This window comes from Aethina tumida, chromosome 3, assembly GCF_024364675.1.
Source record: "Aethina tumida isolate Nest 87 chromosome 3, icAetTumi1.1, whole genome shotgun sequence".
Taxonomy (NCBI): Eukaryota; Metazoa; Arthropoda; class Insecta; order Coleoptera; family Nitidulidae; genus Aethina; species Aethina tumida.
In genome coordinates this window covers 9,381,924-9,399,257 of record NC_065437.1, presented here as the reverse complement: position 1 = coordinate 9,399,257, position 17,334 = coordinate 9,381,924, and the positions used below count along the sequence as shown (strand labels likewise).

General features: G+C 39.6%; 4 protein-coding genes across 13 annotated transcripts in view; 3 read left to right on the top strand and 1 right to left on the bottom strand.

Moving 5' to 3' along the window:
• The window catches only part of LOC109608589 (uncharacterized), an 83,080-nt gene extending 78,123 nt beyond the window's left edge, over window positions 1-4,957 (top strand). Inside the window, exons 6-11 of one of the 3 annotated variants that reach the window (XM_049964528.1) lie at window positions 7-255; window positions 542-801; window positions 853-1,144; window positions 1,195-3,160; window positions 3,227-3,576; window positions 3,631-4,957. In XM_049964528.1, coding sequence (XP_049820485.1) covers window positions 7-255; window positions 542-801; window positions 853-1,144; window positions 1,195-3,160; window positions 3,227-3,576; window positions 3,631-3,993 — 3,480 coding nt within the window. In that variant the 3' untranslated portion in view covers window positions 3,994-4,957. Of the gene's footprint in view, window positions 1-6; window positions 256-541; window positions 802-852; window positions 1,148-1,194; window positions 3,161-3,226; window positions 3,577-3,630 lie in introns of those variants that run through there. The other 2 variants (XM_049964527.1, XM_049964529.1) reach the window with 2 other exon arrangements.
• A 115-nt stretch (window positions 4,958-5,072) lies between these two features.
• On the bottom strand, window positions 5,073-14,004 carry LOC109608605 (zinc finger RNA-binding protein). 8 transcript variants are annotated; one of them, XM_049964534.1, is made up of 16 exons: window positions 13,800-13,997; window positions 13,111-13,483; window positions 11,802-11,937; window positions 11,424-11,634; window positions 11,212-11,366; window positions 11,036-11,152; window positions 10,866-10,969; window positions 10,617-10,799; window positions 10,148-10,306; window positions 9,461-9,789; window positions 7,962-8,266; window positions 6,776-6,867; window positions 6,103-6,198; window positions 5,612-5,866; window positions 5,415-5,547; window positions 5,073-5,325 (listed from the first exon to the last, which is right to left on the bottom strand). In XM_049964534.1, the coding sequence occupies exons 1-16, from the start codon at window positions 13,847-13,849 to the stop codon at window positions 5,264-5,266; spliced, it is 2,760 nt and encodes a 919-aa protein (XP_049820491.1). In that variant the 5' UTR covers window positions 13,850-13,997; the 3' UTR covers window positions 5,073-5,263. The 8 variants fall into 8 exon arrangements, with proteins under 8 accessions (XP_049820491.1, XP_019880648.1, XP_019880650.1 ...); XM_020025089.2 differs by having other exon boundaries at window positions 10,866-11,152; window positions 11,802-11,949; window positions 13,111-13,226; window positions 13,290-13,483; window positions 13,800-13,995; XM_020025091.2 differs by having other exon boundaries at window positions 10,866-11,152; window positions 13,111-13,226; window positions 13,290-13,483; window positions 13,800-13,988.
• Window positions 14,005-14,911: 907 nt separating this feature from the next.
• LOC126264879 (uncharacterized) lies at window positions 14,912-15,728 on the top strand. The gene has a single exon (XM_049964538.1). It carries the CDS (start codon window positions 14,912-14,914, stop codon window positions 15,647-15,649), a length of 738 nt encoding a protein of 245 aa, XP_049820495.1. The 3' UTR covers window positions 15,650-15,728.
• Window positions 15,729-15,790: 62 nt separating this feature from the next.
• On the top strand, window positions 15,791-17,259 carry LOC109608555 (dynein regulatory complex subunit 2). Its single transcript, XM_020024999.2, has 2 exons — window positions 15,791-16,195; window positions 16,251-17,259. Exons 1-2 carry the CDS (start codon window positions 15,806-15,808, stop codon window positions 17,154-17,156), a joined length of 1,296 nt encoding a protein of 431 aa, XP_019880558.2. The 5' UTR covers window positions 15,791-15,805; the 3' UTR covers window positions 17,157-17,259.
• The last annotated feature ends 75 nt before the right edge of the window (window positions 17,260-17,334 follow it).

Genomic DNA, 17,334 nt, shown 5'->3' with positions numbered 1-17,334 from the left:
TTTTAGCCTTCGGCGTTTTCGCTGGGTGATTTATGCGTGCCCCCGATGGCGAACGTACTGAAGGTGTTTCTGGAGAACGGCCAAACCAAGTCTTTCAAGTATGATGCATGGACGACTGTTCAGGACGTCGTTACCTCGCTGGAGACGAAACTTTGTTTGCAGGCGACCGAACATTTCAGTCTGGTTGTTGAGCACATCAAGTCGCTCAAAAGGAACAAGCTCACGTTGCTGGATCCGTCCGATAGTTTGGCCAGGGTTAGTAATTCAATTATTGGACACGTGCAGCTTCCAACTTGACTTAATTACACACCACTATTAAAACTCTTGACATACATAATAATACAAAATTGACTATTTAAACAACAAAATTAAAATGAACCAGACTTTTTAAGGAAAATAAATAACCATAATTCTCAGTTTATACTATCTGATATTCCATAAAACAAAGCACACATGATTCTAGTAAAATATGGAGTGCACCGCAACGGTGCTAAAAAAGCTACCGTATTCCCGTCGGTCATAAATCAGGCACTTGTTACAGATCGCGTCACGTCCGGGCGCCCATAAACTGAGGTGTTTGTTCAGAGTGGCGTTCGTGCCGTCGTCGGCCGCCGCCCTCGCCCAAAAGGACTTGAACGCGCTGGATTACCTGTACACGCAATGCTGCAACGACGTAATCCAGGAGAGGTTCGCACCGGAATTGCAGTACGACACGGCGTTGATGCTGGCCTCTTTGCATATCCATCAGCACGCCTTAGCTAACAATTTGCCTGCGGCTAAAATTACCGTCAAAAGTATAGAGTAAGTACAATTCGTGTTGCCCCTGTTGTTTGTTAATCCTAAGGGTTTCAGGAGGGATTTCGGCTTGGAACGTTTCGTACCCGCATCGCTTTTAGAAAACATGAAGCGTAAGGAAGTGAGAAAACTTATCGGTCATTTCTTGAAATTGCATTCGAACATGGCCGGGCCGGGAAAACAACTTACTTCACTTCAAACTAAACTTCATTATTTAGATATTGTTAGCCAACTTCCCAGTTACGGAGCCAAGTGTTTTTCTGCCGGGCCCAAGGGAGATGCGATGGAAAGAGTCATACTTGTTAGTCCCAAATTTGGAATTAGCCAGATCACCGGCACTAGGAATTCAGTGGTAATTTATAAAAGTCTAATAGACAAATTTACTGACCATTAATTTAGTTCCAGCCTGTTCCGATTGCTAATATTGAAGACATGCGTAGGATTGAAGTAAAAAGCGATGATGAAATCAGTCGGACTGTGTTAATAAAACTTCAAAAGGATAAAATGGTTTCCGTATCGCTTGAAGAACGAGACGCAAGTGAATTGGTTTTAGTCCTAAGAGGCTACTTCAATTTAGCTACTGGTCAAAACTTGCCAGTAGATCAAGAGGAGGAAGCACCGATGGAAGATTTGGCACCACCATTTTTATCGCAGCATAAAGTGGTGCCAGAAAAATGGAGCTATATCAATCAAAATAATGTAAAGTCGATTTGTTTTGCCATGCATCCAGTTTACCAAGGTATAAATAAGAAAACTAATGGATTGTATAATACCATGGGGAGACAAAGTAAACCACCACTTATTCTTGGATATAGTTTAGATAGCAACATGAATAATTCGTTATCTAATCGCAACCATCAAATCAAACCCGAATTCAGCAGTTTCGATAACACCTCCTACGATTTACAAAGCGTCGTATCTATGGAAATCCTTGAAAGCGGCGTCGTCGAAACCAGAAACGACGAAGTCTTACGTCGAATCCAAGAAATGCAACAGTTGGTGGAAAATTCAGAAAAATACCTAACGGAACAACAAAACTTAGACAGATTGAACTCCCTGTCCGAATGGCAAGAAACAAGCGTGGACATAGAAAGTGATACGGACAGTGTTCTGGCGGACGACGCGCCAGGAAAACTGAAACACAGCGACTCATTACTATTGTTAACCAAAGGACACGCCCAAGAACCCGCACCGAAGCCAATGTTCACTAATGCCGCGATCGAATTACTACGATCTGAAACCGTTCAATCTGAAAGCGATAACGATTCAATTTATACACCGGGCAACTCCCCAAAACACAAGTTACCCAGCAACGGAATAGACAAATCAAATCGAATTAGTTTCGGACTACGCAGTCCCGACAACACTGCCGATAAGGATCAGGATTTCCAGGCGTATTTGCAACAGCTGAAACAGATGAAGAACAAAGACACCGGTGATATGGATTCGTTGAACGATATATACGTCTTCGACCCGGACTTAATAGACTTGACAAACATACCTCCACCCGGAACTCCCAATGAACTCGATTGTGCCTTACCGACGCCAATAAACGTGCCGCCGAGTTCGTTCGCCGATTCTATTGAAAAGTTGAACAAACTCGGGGTGTTAAATGAGGACGAGGATTTAGAAACGTTTTTAGCCAGCGTTACAGTACCGCCTCCCACTCAAAAGGTCACTCCCGCTGTCGAATTGACTCCTGAGGAGATTATGGCGTATATCATCCCTCCACCACCAGATCGTGATAGTTTCGAGAATTTGACAATAAAAGACGATGAGAAAGATCAACTAAGCGAACAAAGTCATAACGAAATGTGCAATGGTGTTAAAAAAAGAGAAAGTGTTGTCAGTACAAGAACGAATGTTATAGAATATGCGACTGTAGATAGGAAGGGTGCCTTTTCGTGCTGTGCCAAAAATAAGCCCGAAAAATTGATTAAATGTGAGGCACCCATTCAACCTTTACCACGACGAAGTTCTGACGAAACACCTCCAGAAAGACCACCCAAAATGATTCCGGAAGAACGCCAAAGATCTCAATCTTTATCCACCAGAGCGAATTCTAATGCTGATTATCCACCTAAACTACCCCCTAGAGGCGACTGTGCACCACCCCATCTGTTTCTACCACCAAAGAAACCACCTCTACCTCCAGTTCCCCCATTGGAAGTACTAAGACAGATGAAGAACATCCAGCAGTCAAAACCAGTATCCGAAACTCGGACAGCTAGTATAGGTTCTCCACACCTGCAGAGGAATAGAAACATGTCAAATGACCTGGACAACACTTATCATTTAAGTGAGGATAATCGATTGTGTCTCAAGGCTGCGACAGCGGTGAGCACTCCAACGTCCCCGCATTTAGGTAATCCAACTGTCCCTTAGTGTATGTTCCAGTGACAGTTCAAGTTTCTAAACACATTTGTTTTAGGCAGAGGTGCTCATCTAACCGCAATACCCATAGACTCCCTCGACAGTCCTGGAAACCACAACCGCGAGACCCCGTCGATGCCGCACTCCAGATCACCACTTTCCGCTGTACCACACATAAAAAGCTTGGAGGGAAATGCAGCTTTCAATAAATTCAGAGAGCACGAGGCTATGCAACGGAACGGCGGTCCGACCATAAGGAACGGATGTACTTCGACCAGAGAGAATCTGCTGGCCAAAACAGACGTGGCAATGGCCAATTTACTGGTGAGACTGGACCAGGTGGCTGCACAGTGCAGTGTCGCTCAAGTGCACGGCGGCGGCAGGTTGATCAGCGAAGAAAAGTTTCAGGTAAGACCTTGCAAACATCGCCGAGTCTTTTTTTTTCTAATAAATGTTCCATAGGTTGCCAAAGAAGAATTGACGTCGCAATCCCTGCAGCTTGTCACTTCGAGCAAGATGCTAGTCATAGCTATGTCGGACCCTAGTCTCCCCGATCTACCCGAGAACCTGGCGATTTGCCTGACGATCTTGCGCCGACTTACGGAGCTCTGTCAGGATTTGACCAACCACACGACGGCACCCCTCCAAACCAGAAACCTCATACTGAAAGTCCACGACGTGACCGCGGCGTTCCGCCACTTGATCACCTCCAACATTGACCGTAGCTCGCAGAAGACCATCGAAGAACATCTCGCCGCGCAAGCGGAATCGCTGGCGAACGTGCTTGCTACTTTACTGAGAAGCTTGAGGGTTTTTTCACCGTAGTTTTGATTCCCGTGTTTTATTATTTTAGCCATTATTGGTCACCGCCAATTTTATAACTAGAATGTTGAAGAGTAGATTCATAATAACAGCTTGGAGTTACTTCATCTGCCATAAATGTTTTTAAAATAAGTTCTGGTGATCAGTATTGAAACGTTTTGCTTGATTTTAACGGAACAATCGAAACCACATATTTAGATATTTTTATATTTGTACCTTTTATATTTATTTTTCTAGTCATTTTGTATATTTAGTATTTTGTTTGTTTGTTTTTCAACCCATTCCCTAATATATGACCAAATATGTATTAAAAACGCAATATGTAATATGAAAAAGTCTGAAGTTCTTAAATACTCTAAGTATGTGATATATATATCAAGTAAGTCTGCTAGTTCATACAGACTTTTACATATATTCTGAGAAACTTTCAATCATGAATGAACGTCCATATGCGTATGATTATTTGTTTTTTACAAAAACAATGAGTAACTAATTGGTAGGCTAGTCCGGATCAGTACAAGAAGGATATTTTCTTATTATAATTGCTTTCAGGTTTTTAATTAAGGGGTTTGTGTCTGTCCGACAGTTTGAATCAAAAATTGTAATCGGAAATGGCAAACGAGACCTGTTGTTTGAAGGAAGGATCGTACATATTATTATATTCAGTTACCTTTTAACGATTACTTGTATTTAAATTACCATTATGTAAATATTTAATTTGTTATAACGTTGGTTAGTTGAATGTTAAATTATATATATATCATGTTATTTATTTTTTGTAGATAATGTTAAAAAGTTTTCTTTTAATGAGAGTTGCTGTTATTGCGAAAATATTTAAAACCTTTGTTTACTTATATTTCCAGTTATTTTGATAAATTAATACATGTGTAATTATTTATTAACAAAACATGTAACATCGTTCTAACATATCTCCTATGTAAACAAACAATAAAATAAATTTAAAATACCCAACTTGTTTCAATAACAAAAACGCATAATTTAAATAATTTATTTATGTTAAATTTTACATGTAAGTATTGCAATTTTTTACAGTCAGTACATACTTATGAATTAAACGAATGTTACTCATGGAATATATTTTATTCAAGTTAATTCACACATACATCTAGAAAATACATTGAACTACAATGCAAATACTTGTGAAATGTACATAAATAATCAAATATAATTCCGTTTCCGTTCAAGATCTGTTGTATTCAAAAACTAATAAATCAAATAATAGATATTATAAACTAGATAATTATAGTGAAATTTATTTCACTGACGACTCTGCGGATGCCTCCCCCTCTGTTTTAACCATTTTACCAGTATCACCTGTAACAACAAAACAACACCACATTAAATATTTGTTAGAAAAACAAAAATTGCTATACTTTACAATTAGGTGGCACCAGAAACCTCACCTGAATGTCTATCTAACAATGAATACGTACTTTCCGAATCAGCCTGTTCCCCACCGGAACGACGTCGTTTACGTGCTGATCTATCTCGTCTGAACAATTTCTGTTGAGTAGGGAGGGGATCCATTCCTAATACCTGTAAAAAACCAAGCCCCGTTAACGTTCCATGAATCCTCCAACAAAAACACCCTCACACTCACTTTATAAATTTGCCTGTAAGCAATTAATCTAAGCGCATATTGCGCAGAACAAGTGAGATCCTCGCGCTGCTGTGCCGAAAGGGCGGCCGACGCATCCGGACTGTCCTTCTCGCAGGGATCTCCCAATCCCGGTCCTCCTGGCAACAGTAAACCGCTAGCCACTGCCTCCATCACGCGTCTCAAAGCTTCTCCAGGCGACAATTGGGCTTGTCCCGGCACCGACGATATTACTTTTTCTGCCAGCAATTCCATTGCCTAAAATGAAAGCACATGTACACACGGTACGTGACACAAACAGTACTTATTATTTTTAGTGTTCAGTGTACTGAAGATTGGGCTGCAGGAATTTTCATGTTTGGAATATTCCTGTGAAAACGTCAGAAAATAATTTTTGCTTAATTGAAAACGATTTTTACTAGTCGTTGGTCGTAAAACCGTCAAGCATTAAGCAGCAAATGGAAAGAATAGAAGTAGAAGGATGCAAAACTTACCCAAGAACTTAGGGGTGACCAAGTAGGCACTCTCTGACACAGATCTCTTAAGATTCGGATGATTACCACACAAGAATGGAGACCCAATGCCCTAGCCTGAAACGTTCGGTGTTAAAATATCCTATTTTTAAATCGTGTATGTGTTGGGAGTTCTACAATGAATAGAAAAATAAAAAAAGTTATAAATGAAAAAAACTAAAATGCTAGTTTAAACGGCGTTCATAATTAATTATTTTAGGCTAAGGACTTGTAGAACTCCCGCATTTTAATTTTAAGTACAATTAAAAAAGCTGATTGAGATGTGAACTTTTCGTGAAATCAAATTGTAATTTTGAATTGACACTGACTCATCAAAAGAGTATAATAATGCATCTAGGTAAAAAAGGGAATAGAAGCAAACAAATGAAACCTTGTAAGAAAACAAAAAATCAAAGGACTGAAGTAAATAATGGCAAGTGAGGCTTCGATTCCCTAAAGAGAAACTACAGCAAAACTCACATCATCAGATCGCGTTAATGGGGGGGGGGGTAGAACACAACAAATTTGTTGCTACAGACTAGACTAGTATAATATTTATAGTTGTATATAAAATGATTTTGTTCGCGACTTTAAATTCGTAATTTTATATTTTTGGTAAAAAAAGGTGCGCACGGTGTGAGAGAGAGACACAAACCTGGAACCATTTGGTATGTCTGAGGGCTGCCAGCGCCTGGAGACACTTGCCGCGTGAGAGAACATCCCGGTCCAACCCGCCGCTCGCAGCTTCTAGACATCAACAAAAGGGTGTTTGACCATCGTGCACGCCCCGCAGCCACAGTCGGCGGTGGGGGCACCGGCGCGCCGCCGCCACCCCGGCTCCTGGCGGGAGGACGGCGGTTGCGTCGGTCGCCATGTGGCCGCCGGCGTGCCGGCTGGTCAAAAATCCTTATCCCACACCACCTAAAATCAACTCTAAACATCCATATCAGCACAGTACGTTTTCATAAGTATTGGACCAGCTGTGTAGTAGGCACCAGCGCGCACCCGGCCCACACGCGCACACACCGACCAAATCAGAACGCAACACAATTAATGCTATTAAATCGATTGGTTCGATGCGTGGGTTGGTACGAGATGTTTGCGGTTTGACTTGTTCCTTCCAGCTTCTGTCTCGGTATCAGTCGTGCTGTGTACGACTGATACGACGACACATACATGTCTGATCTATGTGACGGTAAACTGTAAAATCAGAAATGTCCAATATTTATTAGTGACGATCAAGGTTTAAGCTGCCCATGTATTCGTTCGCTATGTTTTTTCGATTCATTATCATTTGCATACTACGTACTAACATTCTACAGTATTTACACAGTTTCACACAAAAAATTATTTTGGAATCAAATCATAAAATGATAGACAAAAAATAACGATTTTCTGACCGGCTTGGCTTATTAACATTCCTAAACTGATTTATAACGGACCGACACAAAAATATAATCGACGTAAAAACGATTAATTTCGACAAGTTTTCCTAAAGGTGAAAAATAATCGGCATCAGAAAGTTATATATATAATTTACGATAGAGATCACCTAAACTTGGGAAGTAAACGGAGTCTAAACACAACTAACATTACCAAATAAAAATCTAGGACTGAAGCGCTGACACTTCCATTGATGCACTAACCTAAAAAAACAACAAATCAATAGAAACAATCCGTTTTTTCTTGTCTAAAATCATCTTCCAATAATTCTGTCTGTAACCAAAATACAGTCGGTCAAAACTAAAAGAAATGGCGAGTTAAACAATAAATACCAGCTTAAACCCTGCAAACGGTACTGTACACACTCATTCATTCACCGAACCACACCGATCGATTACCTTGCTCCCGCATCACCGGACTGGTGAGCTGCACGAGGACGGTCAGTCCGTCACCGGACACAGTCAGACCGGCTTCGGCCGCGTTCAACGTCACCGTATACGTGTTCTCGGGCGCCACCTGTTTGAGAGACGTCGGCAACAGATCGACCACCTTCTTGAGCAGTTGCAGCGTCGGCTTGTCCGCGCACAGCACAACCAATTCCACGTTGGTGTCGCCGCGCAGCAACAGACCCTTGGCGAGGTGGCCCACTCGCATCACGCCCTTGAGAATGCGGTTGGCATCTCGGTCTTGTTGGAACGAGAATCTGTGTGGAAAAATAGTCAGTTAAAACTATGGGCGGGGCAAGTGAATACAACAACCAAACGGAGACAGCCGAATGTTTGGTTGCCCGAAGTTACACTCGTTGTCTATCCCAAGATGCTAGGAGTATAAAATAAAGACATTGAATTAAAATGGTTTGAAGTTATTTCTTATAATCCTTTACTAACTAAAATCGCTTTGTAATTTAATAATTCACTTAATAATATGTTTATTTTAAATTAGAATCATATTAGAAATAAAGTAATCTAAAATTTGAATAAGATTGTTCATTTATTATTATGCGTTGTCTTAACTGTTGAGTAAATTAAATTTACTTTGTATAGAATAAACTCTTTACTTTTTAGATAATAATAAATATATAATATTATAATAACTTATCTCTGATTTATTTTATAATTTTATAAAATTCAACCAAGAGTTCTCAGCCTTTATCTCTACCAGGTTATTGTGTCAAAATTTGTAGTTATCCTTCATGTTTCAATACATACTATAGTGATGTTCACAATCCTAATTTTAAAAATAATTTGTTTTAAACCACTTTCCGATTTTAAATTAAATTTAGTATGTCGTTCAGTTTGTAATTAACGTCTGTGAAGACCATTTTTCTCCATCAGATTTCTGGATAACAAGAAAAATTCACAATGTTTAAATTCTTCTAATAATAACAATGGGTTAAATTTAGTTATATTTGTATTTGAATTTATTTTATTGTATGTAATTCCTAAGAAGAACGATGTATTTTGTTGTAATGTACAATAAATAATTTATAATAAAAATGTTTCAATTTCATAGTTTGTTTTATTTCTGATAATACTCTGAACACCCAGTATAGAAATTAATTTGAATTCGAAATTATTCCCGCTATTTTTGTCAAATATCAAATACAGGAAACTGTAAAGCTAACATCTATTGAATAAACTAAACACTACAACTAAATTTTTCATCCAGTGTTTGTACTCCTTGGGTATTCTGTGGTTAAAACCAAACAAGTTTATACAACGATGGTGACTTTGTTCAGATGATTGGGCTACACGTAAGCCGCAAATTGACCGGCGAACGTGCGAAAAAATCTGTATTTAATTTTAGCCTAATTGAAAACGCATACGCCCTAAGGTAAGAGACATATCGTCAAGCATTAGGCTGGACCAGACAACTACGTACTACGTAGAATACTCACAATTGATTATCACGACCGTCCTCCTTCTGTTCGCCCGCCTTCTCGGCAGGCTCAGTCTTAACCTCTGCAGGCTTAGCGGCAGCGTTAGCCGCCGTAGCGTTAGGTGTAGCAGGCGCGGGCGAGGTCGTACCCGTCCCCGCCCCCGCCGCCGTCTGACCGTCCTTCGGCTTCGCCTCGGCCAACTGATCAGAAACCATCTTGAGAGCGCGTTCCGTGTGCGAAACGATGCGTTGGATGGCCTGCAGCTCGTCCTCCTTCGGATAGATCTCCGAGTGGCGCGCCATCACGTGCCTATCGTCACTAGATTCCGCTCTCCTCGCCAAAGGACCCTGTTGAAAAAAAAAAATCGACTCGTGGTTAGAGGAGGATTTTGGCTGTCGGGGGGTACGATGGGTAAACGGTAAATAATGTGTGCGAATTTTTTGGTGGTTGGTACAACACAAAAACATCCGAGTGTACAGTTTGTAAACCTTAATTTCATTGATTTAGCAAGGTGTCTGAACAGGTAGCAGATTGACGCCACTCCTGGAATTCTCCTTGCCCAATTATAGCAAATAATCACAGCATAATGTGGAATGAGCATAGTTTACGCCACATTAACGTGTGTTTATTTATTTATAGCACGAAGCAAAAAACCGTGGCTAATACAGAGTGATGTAAACGTGAAATATTCACTGAACAACCTACCGGGAAAGCTCGCCCGCGAGGGAAGGGTCCCATATTTCCTCGACGGACCATTTCCATGTACTCTTCCTCGTAACGTCTGCGGTCTTCCCAATACATTCTGTCCTCCTCGTCTTCCGGCATATTATAATGTCTTCTTGACCAAAATTCCTCACGTAACGCCTAGTGACACAGACAAGGGAACATTGGAAATGTGCCACAAATCAGAGACACTTTATAACTTAAAAATTATGTCTCTGAATTTAGCAACCAGCCAAACAAATATTCACAACGCCCCCCAATTAAATAACACTTTCGTGTGTGAAAATGCAAAACCCGAGAGGCGTTTACCTCCCAGCCAATTCGGGGTGAAGATTTTCCAAAATTATTTATGACACCACTAAAATTTCCTCAAACATGGCGAATGTTTAAGAAAAGGAACTGATGTCGCATAGTGCGGACACAAAAAGGTGGGTGGGAAAAGTCAACTTACCGCACGACGCATCTTCTCCTCCTGTATCTTCCTTTGTCTAAGAGACGGTTTCACGTCCACCACTAAATCCGGATTGACTTTCTTTTTGTACTGGAGCCTGTGTCTTCTGCCCTTCATGTGCATCTCCTTTGCGTTTGGATCGTTGAAACGGCACTCGCACAATTTACAATTGAAACTAATCACCTGCAACAAATACGTATAATACGTTAAACATTCAATTTGACTCGTTGTATTCGTCCAGTAACTTACTTTTCCGTCTTCGCTTTTGATTTCCTCAATGTAGTCCTGACCAACTGGCTGGATGTCCGGCTCGGGTGTGTCCTCAATGTCCTCCTCTTTCGTGTCGCCGTTACCTGCGGGCAGGCCCAGACCTCCTGATTGTACAAAGTTTATCTTTGGTGTCGAGGAGACGGACTTACGGGCACCTCCGACAACTTCCGGCTCCTGTGACGGTATCGGTTTGCCGAGCTTGGTGTGCAACAGGACGACCTTCTGATGTTTGGCGCCACGGATGTGAGCGGCGTAAGCGTCGTTTCCTAAGCAAATCCAAACAATCAACCCACATTTGTACGAGCTCCCTCACAGCTCGTTTTACCTGTGCATGTAACATCACATAATTGACAACGTAACGAATTTCCGGCACGGTTTTGACTGGTGGTGGCGACGGACGCGGCCATCTTGGTCGCAGCCTCTCTCTTCTTGTGTTTCTGGCCCTCCAAGTGCTCCCGGTAGGTTTGCGGACCGGCGCAGCTGTCACACAACGTAATTACGTTATACGCTCGATTCGTATTCAATGACACCACTCACCTGATCTTGCAGACGTCGCAGTAATGCAATTGTTGTGGCTTGGGTGGCGCCTTCGCCCTCATGTTCTTGGCACCAAGACCGCCCTTCTTGTATCCCTGCCAGCCGCCTGCTTTCTGCTGCGTCGCGCCGCCGGACTGCTGGGCCACATACATAGTAGCTGCAGAATACAAAGCAGCGTCGTATCCTGAATATGTTGTGGCTGAATTAGCTTCTAAGGACAAACGACATTTGTGTGAGGAATGTTGATGCGGTATTAGTGGGGAGTGGCGACAAGACAAATGTGTACACACGTGCGGATACAATCATGCACGGTTTTTATGTTAGTTGGACACGAGACACGTGGGCAAAAACAAATCGACACACAATGTAGTAACTTACGTTTCGCCTGAGTTGTCGGTTGGGCCGCTATTGTCGTCTGGGCGGCCGGTTGGGCGTATGTGGCCTGGTAACCTGTGGCGCTGGCTTGGTATGTGCCAGTATACTGAGCGGGCTTGGCAGCCGCCGCCGCAGCTGTCTGTAATGCAATCAAGAGGGAGACGTTTCTATTAGAGATCGTAGTAATTTTACTTTTACTTTAAAATTAATTATGACAATAAATGTATAATGACTACTTTTATACTACAGAGTGGTAACCAAATCCCACCTTTTAATTTTTTACGGATTAATCAATATCTTTTACTTTATTCTTTGTTTGTCTAACGAACATTTTGTTGGAGCGCAATTTAAAAAAAGACACAAATATTGATTAGTTTATGAAACAGTGTGGAAATTTCAGTGGACCGAACAACATTAAGGTGTGTTCAGTGGTTAAACCTTAATTTCATTGATTTTGCAAGGTGTCTGAACAGAAAGTAGATTGATGCTACCTCTGGAATTCTCCTTGCTTGTGAAAATTGATTTTAATTAACAATTATGCAATATCTTCCTTATAAATATACTATACTAATATAAGTTACAATTTTATAGTTTTTAAATGACATTGTAAATATCTTTATCCAAATATTTTCAAAACATCATTAAATTTTATCAATTTAGGGGTTTAAATAGAACAGCAAGCACATAAAGAAAACAAATCAGTCTTTCAAAACGTAAATTGTTCCAAATTTATTTATTATTGTTCTGTTAATTGTATATTACAATTATCTTGGAACTAAAAAATGTTTGTATTGTCACATATGGACAATAAGGCATTTCAGAATAATTATTATTGTTTATAGTAACATTGTATTTGACGTTGGCTCTGATTGTACTACATGCTGAATGAGCAAATCATTGGGGTCATGTTTTAATAAGCAATTATGTATTATTTAATTAAATAAAATATAAAAGTATTATTGTGACTGACTGTGAAGATGGTAGAGAAGACAGTGAAGACAAAAGATCAATAAAACAACCATGTAGGGGTTAGTGACATCCCCATCCTTAAAGCCCTTAGCATAAGTTATATTAAATATTATCATAGTTTCCCTTTGTAACTATTTGTTAATAAGGTACTTTGTATGTATTTAGAATCTGTGTGTATTTGAACTACTAAAGTCAGTCATTTGACAATATGAAAATAACTAATTGAACTCAATTTTTTGTGACAGTTAGCAACTAAGCATATTGTAGGGCATAAGCTGTAAACTAAGTAATCCAATAAAGCAATAATTGCATATAGTGTGGCATGATTAATAAAAATACATACTGCTGCTTGGGCCTGTTGTCCTGTGGCTCTCTGTGTGTAAGTTGTTGCATAAGTTGCAGGTTTTGCTGCAGCAGCAGTCTGATCGTACCCACCAGTATATCCAGCTGCTGTCTGACCTGTTGCCATTAGAACATTGACATTAGTACAGTATCTTTTATGGTGCAGCTTAGGAGGCTTACCGTATCCGTATTCGTATGCCGGCGTCGCCCCAGTACCGACAGCAGCATAGGTTCCCTGTGTGGCGGCTGCCTGATAGGCAGTGTCGTAGCCGGGGGCCCTTTGAGTTCCGTATGTGGCGGCAGCTGCGGTCGCCGGAGCTGCTACGGCGTAACCTGCTTGCCCAGCCTGGTATGCGGCACCGGTGGCTGTCGCGCTGAAATCGATACGAGATCGCTTAAAACGATTGTCAGCAAGTGACGGATGTCAATTTTGGAACTTTTGGAGATGAACGGGGCCAGAAAACCAATAGAAAAACCGGCACGGGCTCCGCGGAAGCCCGGACCGTCAACCCACCTAAATGGAGGTGAGGAGTTATTGATCGGACAAAATGCCGGCGCCATTTACTCAAGGACGCCGGTTTTGACTGACAAATAGACTCGATCGGGTTTCTGTGTGGTAAAACGCGCCGACCGACTTTAGCAAATTAACGTTTTGGTTGGGATTAATAATAATAAAACTGTTTGACTTACCTATATTGAGTACCTCCGTGCGTAAATCCAAAATAATTATTCGTAGCCATATTACACGCATACACGCTGACAAACTATGCGGAACAAGAACGCCATCAATGGCATATTTTGGGAAGTGGCGAACGGATACGTCAACTCGGGTTACTAGGTGACGTTTGAAATTTCCCGCCTTTACGATTTGATCAATTTTTCATCAGATTTTTGATTAGTTATTTTCACAATAACTGAGTTTTAAACCAAAAAATACAATATTCAATTTAATACAAATTACAATTAAAAAATGAAACTTAACTTTAAATCAAAATAAATATATTTTTACTTGGTTCATAAAAAAATATGTGATACGTGCTCATAATGGTAAATACATACCTACGTAGGTGTAATTTTGAAATTTTGTGTTTGCTGATCTTTTTCTTTCGTTTTCTTTCTCACTATGTACTATACAAATGTTTCAGATTTTTCTAGAATTTAGGTTATGCCAAAATAAATTAGGTTAACGTAACTATTTTTACTTCTTTATGTAGTATTACTTGCTAAAAACTAAAGATAATGCAATTATGCAATCAAGATAAACGAAAATTACAACGCAGATTATTGATTGTACAATTATTGCAAAATATATAATTCTGTGCCAGTTGTGGAATAGAAAATTTGGTTTATTTTTATAGAATAAATTAAATTAAAAGATGGTTTATTTATTATATATATGTAATATGACATATATATATATTTTATATATTAAATATATTATTTATATTAAATATTAATAATGAAATGTAATATGGGTTGCCTATTTACTGGAATATTATATTGTATTAAATAAAATGTAAAATGGGTTGCCTATTTAGTGGAATATTATATATGTCGAATGAAAGCCCTTCGATTCTACTGAATTTTGAGAGAGACATTATGAATGACGGAGACAGATCATAAACAAAATCAATACGAAATTGATTGATCACATAAATAGCACATTTATATTTAGTTAAAATTTTTTAATAATTATCTAATATGACACTCACACATTTTTAACATGTTTTATATTGTTTTACAAAATTGTCAAGAAAAGTCAAAATTATAGTCTTAAAATTCTACCAAATTACTGAAAAACTATGGGGGACGAAACCGACGAACAACTAACAACTGAACCAACAGATCCACCTCAAGAATTTTCTGAATTCGACTTCTATAAAGTATTCGCCGCCCCCCTAATTATAAACCTAAAATGTCACCGCGATCGTTATAACGGGGCAGCTTGGCTAAAAAAACTAGAAGACACGGAACTAGGTGAAGAATCTCTACGAGCAAGTTATCTAAAACTGTTGATTCTAGCCCTGCAACGTGGTAAATTGTCCGGCATTTTCGCAGACAACCCCAAAAGTTACGAACTGTTGGTGGACTTCCGGAAGGACTTCGACATTCACGAGTTCGCTAGGTGCATGATAGAGCAAGAAACCAATGCGAAAATGTTACGGATTAAACAACAGTTAACTGGCCAAACTGAAAATCAACCGATGCACATCGATTTATCCGCCAGTTTGCAAGAGTACGTTTCAGCCCAAGACATACCAAACTTCGGCGTGCATTGTTATTACGCGTTTTCCCACGAACCTTTGACGAAATGGAATGAGAACCATGTAACTAAGATGCCGGGCTTTGTGCACAACGTCAATCCGATAGAGAATTACGCTCGAGAATTGGAAAGGGGAAAAATGAGATCTGTTGAAGGTACGGGAAGACAGATACCCATTTTGGGACTGGTTGAAGACATTCTGTACACTGAACGAAATAGACAACCATTATGGGGCTCAAATATATTCAATCTACGTTCTAACACACCTTCCCCATAATCTTAAGAAGAATTTTTAAGAGATATATTTTATTTTTGTAGTTGAAATGTCAATGTCAATAAAGTAATGTCAATGAAGACTTGTGAATTTTTCTTTATAAATTGTCAATAAACTTGTCAAAAATATTTTCTTTATCTATACAAAAAATTATACAACATGGTGAAACTAACTCCAGAAGAGAAGGCAGAAAAAAAGGCTCAGAAAAAGAAACAAGCGTTGGAAAAGAAGCGTCAACTAAAGCGTGATGTGTTGGACAGAGAGCTCCGGCTTGCGGACATAACACTGGAAAGACATGAACAAAACTGGAAGGAAATGCTCCTCAAAGTGGCCCTGCCACGTATGAAGGAGGAGTTAGAATTTGCTTGGCACAATTTCGAACGAGTCATCGATTCAAAGGACTTCCAAATATCCTTGCTAATGGACGAACTTCGACTTTCCGGCGAACAATACATGTTGAACTTTAAGAATCACATTGAAAATTTGGAGAAACTTATTAAAATGTTTTACAACAGACTTCAGGAATTTAAAAGGGATAATGCAACTCAGGTATGTTTTAGGACTTTAGGCGTCTAAAATGGAAATAAGGGTTGTTGTTGTGCAGGTTGCGAAGTTACAAGGAGAGTTGAGAGAAGAAATGGAAAATGAAGCTAAAAAGGCGGCGTCCGGCGAGGAGTACTTGAAAACTATGTTGTTCACTTTGGAGGTCAAAGCTAAAGAACAAGAGGAAGTAGAAAAAGTGGAATATTTTGCCAAATTGGACGAGGATGAAACCAAGTTTAGTCAGATAGTTACTACGTTAAAAGGAACGCTGGAAAACCGATACCAAGCTTTGTACAAAGAATCAGTTAATTACATAAACTCGTGTAACAGAAAAGTGCAGGACAGGAAAAAGGAGTACAAACAACTGAAGGATCAAGACGACGCCCTACAAATATTGCAAGCCGAACAGGTGGAGAAGATGTTTAAACTGGTGGAGTATATCAAAAAGTTGCGCCACAAGCAGAAAGTTTTGGAGGGGACGCTCGGTGAGAGGATCAAAGATATGATTGGCCAGCACAAGTTTTTCTTTGACGCTTTCATGTTACTGAAAAAGAAGCTGGAACAAGACAGGAAGTTGGACTTTAACCAGTTAAAACTGCTTGGACAAAACTACAACGTCATAAAAGAGTACTTGGACAAAACCGAGATTAAAGGCGGTCACATTTTAGAATTGGCCAGTTCTTGCAGACAATTGGAAACGTTGGAGGAGAAAATTATGCCGTTCCCGGTGAACATTACAAAAGAATCGATTAGATGCAAACAATCTGACATTATGTTGAAAGGTTATGAGAATTTGTTGCATCTATTTTGGGCAAGAGTTGGACAAGCTGATGCTTCCAGGTATGCGATTAATGAAGAGTGTGAGTTCTTGAGATTGGAGAACGAACTGTTGAAGATGAAGATCCACAGATTCTGTTTGTGTTTAGTTTGTGGAGAAAACACAGACAGAGCAATTGTTAAAATGTAATATTAATTACAATTTTGAACTCAATATTTCAGTGATTACTTGAAATTATAATATATATTATAATAACTTTAAATTTACAAATAATTCAGCATTTATATACTTATGTGGTATATTTTTTAAGTGTGCATGCCTATCTGTAATTATATTTTTAACTGACAATTTTTTAGATTCCATAATG